Here is a 10,454-nt window from a genome sequence, read left to right as displayed (position 1 = left end):
TCGTTCTCCTCCTCAGACGAGGAGGAGCATGGATCAGACCAAGATGCAGAGTAGTTAGTGTTAATCTTTAATGAAAATCAACAAAACACTTCAAAATACAAAACCAACAAACGTGACAAACCCGAAACAGTCCTGTGTGGCCCAAACACAGTCACAGGAACAAACACCCACAAAAYACAAGTGAAACCCAGGCTGCCTAAGTATGATTCTCAATCAGGGACAACGATTGACAGCTGTCTCTGATTGAGAATCATACCARGCCGAACACCAAATCCCAACATAGAAAATCAACCATAGACCAACCCACCCAACTCACGCCCTGACCAACTAAAATAAATACAAGACAAARGAAAACAGGTCAGGAACGTGACAATTCCTCAGGTTTTTGCCTGCAAAATCAGTTCTGTTATACTCACAGACAATATTTTATCAGTTTTGGAAACTTCCGAGTGTTTTCTATCCTAATCTGTCAATTATATGTATATTCTAGCATCTGGGCCTGAGAAATAGACCGTTTACATTGGGAACGTTATTTTTCCAAACAWAAAAATTCTGCCTCCTAGCGTCAAAGAAGTTTTAAGCCTTAGAGATATCAATCAGTCAATGTATGKATTCTGTGAGGATAGATGGGGGGTGGTTGTTTACATCCAATCAAAGTCTTGGTTCCAATCATAATACAGACTGCTGGCTCACGTTTCGTTTCACATCACTTGATACGTGAAGTGTAACAGAATGTGAACTATTGCACGACCAGGCTGGTCCAAGCAGGCTATTTCAAACATGACACATGATATGTTCTACCCTCAGAATTACGTATGAGTGAAGTGAAGGGACGAGCTACCCTGTTGCATAAACAAGCACACACCGCTAAGCGCAGGGAAAACAAACTGCTCATAGGGAGAGGTATAAGGACAGTGGAACAGGCAGAGGGGAGGTATTCGGTAAGTGGAACAGGCAGAGGGGAGGTATTCGGTAAGTGTTGTGGCATTTACCAGGTAAGGGGGTGTCGCCAGAGGGAGTAATGGTCTGGTGACAACATGACATGACCTTTGACCTTCCGCGACAACAAACGCTGTCAGGGCAAGAACAACTTGTTTTTTCCTTGAGGATGGAGCGTCTCAGAAACAGCTACTTTAAAACAACCAGCCCCTGCACATTCTATTCGCTGCCAAACGTCTGTAGTCAAAATGAGCAGCTTGGGCCTATGAAAAATTAAAGATTTTAAACAGATTTGGGTCAGAGAAACAAAAGTCCTGGCAGAGAAAATAAAAGTCCTGGCGTGGAGATCTTTGTACATTTCTTTCTCTCCTTTTCTTTGTGTTTTCACTTTCTAAGAACTTTTCTAGAAACTATGGAATCTGCAGTTGAGAAACAACACTGTGTGGAACTTATTGCCCTTGAGCGAAGTGGCCACACAGCGTTTGTAGTTAGAGGCGAAATAACTCTGCATGTCTGGCGGAGGCTACAGTGGTTAAGCCTCAAACATTGATTTGTCAAATTCCCTTCCTGCATTATCTTGAAAAGCATTCCTAAGTTGATGGTGTTGTTTTTGAATTGATGTTTTAGCATTTCACATTACTGTTATAACATACATTGCTGGCTGAAGCAGACTGTATTCACATATATGTATAACAACATGCTGCTGCAGGAGACTGTATTCATGTCTGTTTTCACTAGTAATGGAGGAACCTTTTTTTGTCTGCAGGCTCAACCGCTGAGAGGGAAGTTTTCCTACCCAGCGATGAAATCTGGTTGATGGACTTTAGAGAGGGTTATGCCGTAAGAATACAATGTAATTCTAAAAACATGTGTTTGTGCAATTGGGCTATATTAACACATTGTAAAGAATATGAAGGAAATAATTTGGCGCATTAACACTGTATCTGGATATTCATCTGTAGATGCTCTACACAATTACCAGTAACATTTCAAATAAAACTACTCTACGAACCCTAACCCTAAACCTTTACCTAACTCTAGCCCAAACCCTAACTTTTATTCCTAACCCTAGCCCAAAACCCTAACCTTTACCTAACCTTTATCCTAACTCTAGCCCAAAACCCTAACCTTTATTCCTAACCCTTAATATTCCTTAAACTCTAGCCCAAACCCTAACCTTTATCCTAACCCTTAGCCCAAACCCTAAACCTTTATCCTAAACCTATCCTAACTTCTAGCCCCAAACCCTAACCTTTATCCTAACCTTTATCCTAAACTCCCTGAGCCCAAACCCTAACCTTATTCTAAACTCTTAGCCCAAAACCCTAACCTTATCCTAGAGCGGCATGTGATCCATAAACCCTGAGCACCAAACCCTAACTCTATGTCCAAAGCTACCTTTAATACCTAAACCTAACCGCTTTTCTATGCGCTATATTCCTCCCCGTAACACCCTAGCCCAAACCCTAACCCTAACTCTAGCCCAAACCCTAACTGTATTCCTCCCTAGCCCAAACCCTAACTCCTAGCCCAAACCCTAACCTTTATCCTAACCAACTTAGCCCAAACCCTAAAACCTTTATCCTAACCCTAGGCCCCAAACCCCTAACCCGTTATCCTAACCCTTATCCTAACCCTAACCCTAGCCCAACCCTAAACCCTCGTACTCTAGCCCCAAACCTTCTAAGCCTTTCTAACCTCAACCTGTATCCTAACCCTAGACACCAAACAACCCAACATTAGGTTCCTTAACCCTAACTCCTAGCCCAAACCGGCTACCTGGTATTCCTACCTAACCAATCCAAAGGCCTCGTAAGCCTTGTATCTTAACCCTAGCCCAAACCCTAACTCTAGCCCAAACCCTAACCTTTTTATCCTAACCCTAGCCCAAACCCTAACCCTTATCCTAACCTTTATTCTAACCCTAGCCCAAACCCTAATCCTTATCCTACCTTATCCTAACCTCCTAGGACCAACCCTAACCCTTATCCTCACCTTTATTCTAACTCTAGCCCAAACCTACCCCTTACCTAACCCTAAACTTTAACCCTTACCCTAATAACTTAACCCATACCCTAGCCAAACGCCTAAACTTTTCATCCTAACCCTAAACTTAACCCTTTACCCTTATTCTTAACCTTTTCATTTATTTACTTTATTTCACCATATATATATTAACCAGGTTAGACTAGTTGAGAAAAAGTTTTTTTTCTTCATTTTACAAACTGCGACCTGGCCCCAAGAATAAGGCAAAAGCAGTGCGACACAAACAACAAACACAGAGTACACATGGAACCATAACCCTACTGTATCCTTAGCACGCAGTTGCTTATCAACAGATACCAAGACTATATAGGCTAGCCTGGTCATAGTGAGTCTGTTAGTCAAGAGGCGTTGGTCTATAGTTGCTAGACTGGTCTATAGTGCTAGGACTGGTCCTATAATATTAGACTGGTCTATCCTGGCCTATAGTGCTAGACGATCTATAGTGGTCTTATAGTATTAGACTGGTCTATAGTGCTAGATCCGATCTATAGTACGGTCTATAAGTATTTAGACTGGTCTTATAGTGCTAGACCATCTATAGTGGTCTATATGCTAGGCTGGTCCTATAGTTGGTCTATAGTCATTAGACTTGTGCTAGCGATCTATAGTCGGCTAGTATAGGGCTTAGCTCCGATTCTATGCTATAGGTCGGTCTGTTCAACTGTCTATAGTGTGATATTACGAACTGGTCTATATCTCATATGCACTGGCTAGTCCTAGGCGACGGCATGTCAAAGTATTGATTGGTCGTATAGTGCTTAGACCGACATGGGTCTATAGTATTAGGGTCTGTGCTAGATTATAGTGGTCCCTATAGTGATAGAGTCAGGTCTATAGTACTAACTGGTCTACTGAGGTTAGATAGTCTAGACTGGTCTATATGGGTTTATAGTGAACTCGGCAATATGAGATATAGTTCAGTATTATGTCGTGTAGTTGCACGTCTATGGTCTATAGTATTAGTGGTCTATAGTTACCACAATAGATAAAAGCTAGACGTCTGTTATATGGCTATAGGTCTATTAAGTGTTAGACTGGTCGGTATGCTCGTAGTCTGAGGCAGTTTCTAAGTATTAGATTCTATACGTGGTCAAGTACGAGACTGTCTTATGGTCATATAAACGAATAGGTCATATAGTGGCTACCTATGTAGACTCAGATTGGTCTATTAGCTCGGTCATAGCTTATTAGTTGCAGACTGTCTATAGTATTCTATAGTGCTAGACTGGTCTCTATAGTGGTTATAAAAGTCTTTCGTATAGCGAAGACTAGGTTCATAGCGCTGGTCTACAGTAGTCTTGTAAGTGCTGCATCTGGTCTTATGTTCAGTTTTGAACCCAGAACTCTGTGAAGTCTACCTGCCAACTCCAATATGTGCATTAAGACTTCGGCCATGTTGCTTGGAACTTAATGCGTGTGTGTGTTCATAGTTTTGGCTTTATTTCATTTCATTTCTGGGAAGGGACAATGTGGTGTCCACCATGTCAGGAGAGGTCGCCGCCCCCTCATGTCAGGCCCTGCAAAGCTGCATTTTCTAACCACTGGTCCACTGTAACATATATACAGAGGGGATATGATGAAGCACGGGACAGACCAATTCAGGTGAAGCTAGCTCAAACGAAACTGTCGCGCCGCCTGATAATGCTTAATATTTTTCCTGAAAAACAAAATCCCAAAAAGCTTCTTAATCAGTGGTATTTAAGGCTTCTGCTTGTTTCCATGAGACCTTCAGATGCGGCTTCAAACCTCTAGGCTTTCACGACAAGACACAGTGTATCTACATTCTGAAAAGATGTGTCTTGCAGCTTTTACACGCTGGGTCAAGCTTCCTGGATGGGGACTACCGAGTTGGGAAAACAGAGAGTGAAAGCGAGAGTGGCTCTTCCTCCTTCACCCAGAATAAAACTGTGCTCGCTGGGTTTTCAACAACAGGTCAGTACAAATATAATATTAGAGTAAATTCTCAACGGTTCCTAATACTATAGTTCGCCAATGCAGCCTATTGCCTACAAACAGGAAGTTGTCAGGGTCAAATGACATAACATTTAAAGGGGATACTTGTGAGCCGTATTCTCTGGACAAATTAGCCAAATTAGGGAACTGCTTAGCTATGCCTTAGTGCAGTGACCTGCGGAAGTCTACCAGGTTACCATAGCACCAGACCTACATCAAAACAATTCAAATATAATAACATCTATAATATATAAACAGTCTATTATGCAGAGTCTCGCAAGTATCCTTTAAAGGCTACTATTGGTAAGCTGTTGTAAAAATAGTTGCCTGGACCAACTAACCATGTTAACACTAAAGTGCGGGCCGTTTCCCCATAGTTGAATTGTTTTGTCTTTTGGGAGATATCTTTGTAAATTCTTTTCCCAATTTAAAATCTCTATTCTGTAAGGTCACCTACTTTGAGAATCTTCCATTCTGTAGGGTCACCTATTTTGAGAATCTTCTATTCTGTAGGGTCACCTACTTTGAGAATCTTCCATTCTTTGTAGGGTCACCTACTTTGGTGGATATGGTCACACCAAGAAGACAGCTTGAATGACATCATGGATGACAAAAGCTTCGTCGTGGACACGGCATCATTGGTACATTTTTGGATTTTTGTTTATGAATTGTGTCTCAAAAATCGTATTAGAATTTAACAACCACTATTTTCAATGTGTTGTATTGTGTGTTCTGTAGGAGCAGAACGTTGGTTGGGGATGTGAAGTCGCAGCGCCTTTTTGAGATACACACACTAGCCAGCTGGAGGGAACCACAGACCTCTTGTAACAACACACGACTGTAATTTTACATCAACACATAACTTCACCATGTGGAACAGAGTTAAGAACGGACCGTAACCTTACTCCACAGTGAGCTTGAAATGTTGCTGATGAGCTATCCAATCGGTACCTGTTGTATAGCTCAATTCGTTCCTACATTGTCAAGCTGGTGGTCACATGTGTTGGTGACGTAGAGGACTCTGGTTTCAAGCCCAGTCAGAGGAGAGGTTGAGGACCCCGATTCAAGCCCAGTCAGAGGAGAGGTAGAAGACCCTGATTCAAGCCCAGTCAGAGGAGAGGTAGAGAACTCTGATTCAAGCCCAGTCAGAGGAGAGGTTGAGGACCCCGATTCAAGCCCAGTCAGAGGAGAGGTTAGAAGACCCTGATTCAAGCCCAGTCAGAGGAGAGGTAGAGGACCCTGATTCAAGCCAGTCAGAGGAGAGGTAGAGGACCCTGATTCAAGCCCAGTCAGAGGAGAGGTAAAGACCCTGATTCAGCCCAGTCAGAGGAAGGTAGAGGAACCCTGATTCAAGCCCATCAGAGAGAGGTAAGAAACCCTGATTCAAGCCCAGTCAGAGGAGAGGTAGAAGGGACCCTGATTCAAGCCCAGTCAGAGGAGAGGTAGAGGACCCTGATTCAAGCCCAGTCAGAGGAGGAGGTAGAGGACCCTGATTCAAGCCCAGTCAGAGGAGAGTAGAAGGACCCTGATTCAAGCCCAGTCAGAGGAGAGGTAGAGGACCCTGATTTCAAGCCCGGTTCAGGAGGAGAGGTAGAGGACCCTGATTCAAGCCCAGTCAGAGGAGAGGTAGAAAGACCCTGATTCAAGCCCAGTCAGAGGAGAGGTAGAAGACCCTGATTCAAGCCCAGTCAGAGGAGAGGTAGAGGACCCTGATTCAAGCCCAGTCAGAGGAGAGGGTAGAGGACCCTGATTCAAGCCAGTCAGAGGAGAGGTAGAGGACCCTGATTCAAGCCAGTTAGAGGAGAGGTAGAGGACCTGATTCAGCCCAGTCAGAGGAGAGGTAGAGGAACCTGGTTCAAGCCCAGTCAAGAGAGAGAGGTAGAGGCCTCTAGTTCAAGTCCGGTCGAGAGACAAGTTCAGTGAGGCAGCGCTATATGCTAATCTAGCACAATGGTGCTGGTTTATACATACACTAATAGTTATTTGCAGCCAAATAACAGTTTGTCATTTTGTACTGTACTGTAAGTAGCTCTTTCTGACTACAGGGTCGTGCTCCTTCCCCCAGAGCTGCCCATGCAGGTGCAGCACTCGGTCATAAAGGGTATGTCTACGGGGCAGAGTACTGGTGAGTCCTCTGTTAAGTTGAACTCCTCCTCAAGTTTGTGTATTGCATTGATGCAGAGACACAGAAAACCCCTAAAACATTGCTAGATGAATGGGATCACAGTGCTTACTGTACAGTCTAGTTTAATACTTGACTCAAGTGTGTTGACCTGTTCAGGAATGTTCAGTGGTTTGACCTTCCTTCTACCCTTCCCTTTAGGAAACACACCAGTGGACATTCATTGTCTAGATCTAGAATCATGGACATGGTCTGAAATGTAGGTATTTATATTTACTCTTTTCAAATGCTCATCTTTAAAACGGTCTAGTGTTTATCATCATAATAACAGCGTTGGTGTGTGTTTTTTAAAGACGTTTAACTGTCCTCCGATTGTCTTGTCCAGAGTGCCAACGTCCACTGTGCCAGGGGGAAGGTCGTGGCACAGCCTCACTGCCAGTATCTGATAACACTTTGTTTCTCTTTGGTGGCCTGAATGTGGACTGCAAACCAATGAGTAAGTCATTTACCCATTTAGTCCCAGTTGGATGAAATCCTTACTTGGCTGTTACTCAACAATTTGACCCTCCTAGAAAACCTTTCTGTTCCATGGAGTTCTTCCTTTCTTGTATGTGTTATGTTTCTGTAGGTGATGGATGGGTTTTAGACGTTGACACAAAGACATGGAGGGGAGCTTCGGAACCATCCAAAACACCAAACAACAACAAACCAAGGTAGTACAGTAGCTGACAGTTTAGCATCATGTTAAATCTAGTTCCTAATCTGATTAAACTGGTATGGCTGGAATGACTGGTATGACTGGTGTGACTGGTATGACTGGTATGACTGGTATGACTCCCTGATCAAATAAAGGTTCAATCAGAACGCATTCCATTTCCATCTCATCTGAAGTCTGTATGTGCAGATCAAGGAGTGAAGAGAAATTAGCCTAAAATGTACAATGATTAAACAGAGTGCACATTCTCTGTACTTTGATGAAATCCCCCATTTCATTGACTTTCCCCCCTGCAGGTTGTGGCACACAGCAAGCCAAGCAAAGGACTCTGACGTGGTTGTGTTTGGGGGTAGTTGTGACTACGTCCTCCTAGGAGSAACGTATGAGAATTTGACGGTATGACGATAGCCTTCAGCCAGATCATCACAGTAGCCCTGGTTAATGMACAATCAGTGACACCTACAACTAACTGTTCGTTTTCACATGTTTTCAGGGCCACAGCKATGATGCACTTGTTTTCCAGACCCAGCCTTATCCCCTCTTTCGGTAAACTTTCTCATAATAATCYCAGATTTTATTTACGTCACATGTAATGTCCATTTTCATCGTTCCTTTAAAGTAGAAATCAGTTGTCGAAACAATAACAAAGTGTTTTCCCCTGCCCCTGTTTTGGTATGGGGCTGGAGAGGGAGAAACCACTCAAGTGTATAGACATGAATGGAAGGACTGACCATCCATGATATCAAAATTATAGTTTTAACCATGTTCTGAGGCTATATGGTTTGTTTAAATTCACTTTGTTTACAAGACATTGGAGTAAAACACGATTATATTCCGGGTTCTGATGGGGTACGACAGTTGAACTAAGCTCATGATGCATTTATAAGTTATAGTCTCCAAGAAGCAATGGGTAAATATCATTAATTTATATGTCCAAAAATGGATGTAGCAACTGTTGATTTCCACTTTAAATATGTTGTTTTGTCTTACAGGATATGTGTGGACTGCATAGCAAAGAATCTGAATAACTGCAAGATGCTTCAAAACCAGCTTCCGTCTCTGCCCCGGAAACTACTGGAAGCTGTACAGAGGAGAACGTCCAGAAATATATAATACATACAGTGCATTCAGAAAGTATTCAGACACCTTGACTTTTACCTGATTTTGTTACGTTACAGCCCTATTCTAAAATGGATTAAATKGTTTTTCCCCCTCATCAATCWACACACAAAACCCCATAATGACAAAGCAAAAATACGTTTTTGGAAATTTTTGCAAATGTATAAAAACATTTTTTTATTGAAATATCACATTTACGTAAGTATTCAGACCCTTTACTCAGTACTATGTTGAAGTACTTTTGGAAGCGATTACAGCCTCGAGTCGTCTTGGGTATGACGCTACAAGCTTGGCACACCTTATCTTGGGGAGTTTCTCCCATTTCTCTCTGCAGATCCTGTCAAGCTCTGTCAGGTTGGATGGAGAGTATCGCTGCACCAGCTATTTTCAGGTCTCTCCAGAGATTGTTCGGGGCCTCGTGCTTTTATTATTTGGGTTTTTCCATCTATGTTCCGTTGTGGCCTTGGCATAGAGGGGCGGTGGGAATTAGACCATAGCTGGAGAAGGGAGGATGAGCTCTAACGCGTGTAAGAGTAGGTTACGTAATGAGGGAGGTTGTTTTTTTTTTTTTGGGTAGCGAGGGGGTTTTTTTTGTGTTTGGGGTCATTGTCCTGTTGGAAAAAAAACAAAATTATAGCCCACTAAGCACAGACGCCAGATGGGTTGGCGTATTGTGCACGAATGCTGTGGCTAGCCCATGCTGGTTAAAGTGTTGCCTTGAAAATTCTAGCATAAATCACTGACATGTCACCAGCAAAGCAACCCACACACCTTCTCTTCCTGCTTCATGGTGGGAACTATACATCAGAGATCATCCGTACATACTTCTGAGTTCACATCAGACGTGGCATTGGATGCCAAACATTTCAAATTTGGCTTCATTCAGATCAAAGGACAGATTTCCACCTGGTCTAATGTCCATTGCTCTTTTTCTTGGCCCAATCCAAAGTCTCCTATTTTTATTGGTGTGTCCTTTAGTAGTGGTTTCCTTTGCGCAATTCGAACATGAAGGCCTGATTCACGGCAGTCTCCTTTGACCAGTTGATGTTGAGATGTGTCTGTTAGCTTTAACTCTTGTGAAGCTTTATTTGTGGCTGCAGATCTGCGGTGCAGTTAACTCTAATGAAGTCTCTGTTGCAGCATATATAACTTGGTCTTCCTTTTCTGTGGCGGATGCTCATGAGATAGCCAGTTTTACATCTAGTCCTTGACTCAGGTTTTTGCAACTGCACTGAAGAAACTTTCAAAAGTTCTTGACATTTTCCGTATGACTGACTTCAATGTCTTTAAAGTGATGAAATGGACTCATTACTCTTTGCTTATTTGAGCTGTGTCTTGCCATAATCTGGACCTTGGTCTTTTACCAATAGGGCCATCTTTGGTATAAACCTATTGTCACAACCCAACTGATGGCTCAAACGCATTAAGAAGGAAGAAATTCCCCAATTAACTTTTAACAAAGGCACACGCTGTTACTTGAAATGCTTCCAGGTGACATTACCACTGAAGCGGGGTTGAAAAATATCTTCATATCCAGCGTATTTGAACCTTCAAGAACGC

The 10,454-nt window shown here is 42.7% G+C and overlaps 1 protein-coding gene and 2 long non-coding RNA genes across 3 annotated transcripts in view; all 3 read left to right on the top strand.

The window, feature by feature from the left end:
* Nucleotides 1-7,062, top strand: part of LOC112078119 (uncharacterized) — a 9,072-nt gene extending 2,010 nt beyond the window's left edge. The window contains exon 3 of the long non-coding RNA XR_002895602.2: nucleotides 6,984-7,062. This is a non-coding gene — a long non-coding RNA (uncharacterized lncRNA). The remainder of the gene's footprint in view (nucleotides 1-6,983) is intronic.
* Nucleotides 7,063-7,243: 181 nt separating this feature from the next.
* LOC112078118 (uncharacterized) lies at nucleotides 7,244-7,730 on the top strand. Its single transcript, XR_002895601.2, has 3 exons — nucleotides 7,244-7,319; nucleotides 7,446-7,556; nucleotides 7,689-7,730. It is a non-coding gene; the product is annotated as an uncharacterized lncRNA (long non-coding RNA).
* A 20-nt stretch (nucleotides 7,731-7,750) lies between these two features.
* LOC139026619 (kelch domain-containing protein 1-like) lies at nucleotides 7,751-9,266 on the top strand (the record flags this gene model as incomplete). Its single annotated transcript, XM_070441949.1, has 4 exons — nucleotides 7,751-7,773; nucleotides 8,072-8,171; nucleotides 8,269-8,321; nucleotides 8,768-9,266. Coding segments are annotated over 4 exons (297 nt in total), but the record flags the coding sequence as incomplete, so codon positions are not given.
* Nucleotides 9,267-10,454: the final 1,188 nt, after the last annotated feature.

Source organism: Salvelinus sp. IW2-2015, unplaced genomic scaffold (genome assembly GCF_002910315.2).
Source record: "Salvelinus sp. IW2-2015 unplaced genomic scaffold, ASM291031v2 Un_scaffold5273, whole genome shotgun sequence".
In the NCBI taxonomy this organism is placed as follows: domain Eukaryota; kingdom Metazoa; phylum Chordata; class Actinopteri; order Salmoniformes; family Salmonidae; genus Salvelinus; species Salvelinus sp. IW2-2015.
Note: the sequence above shows the minus strand (reverse complement) of the source record. Positions and strands in the feature narration are given on the sequence as shown.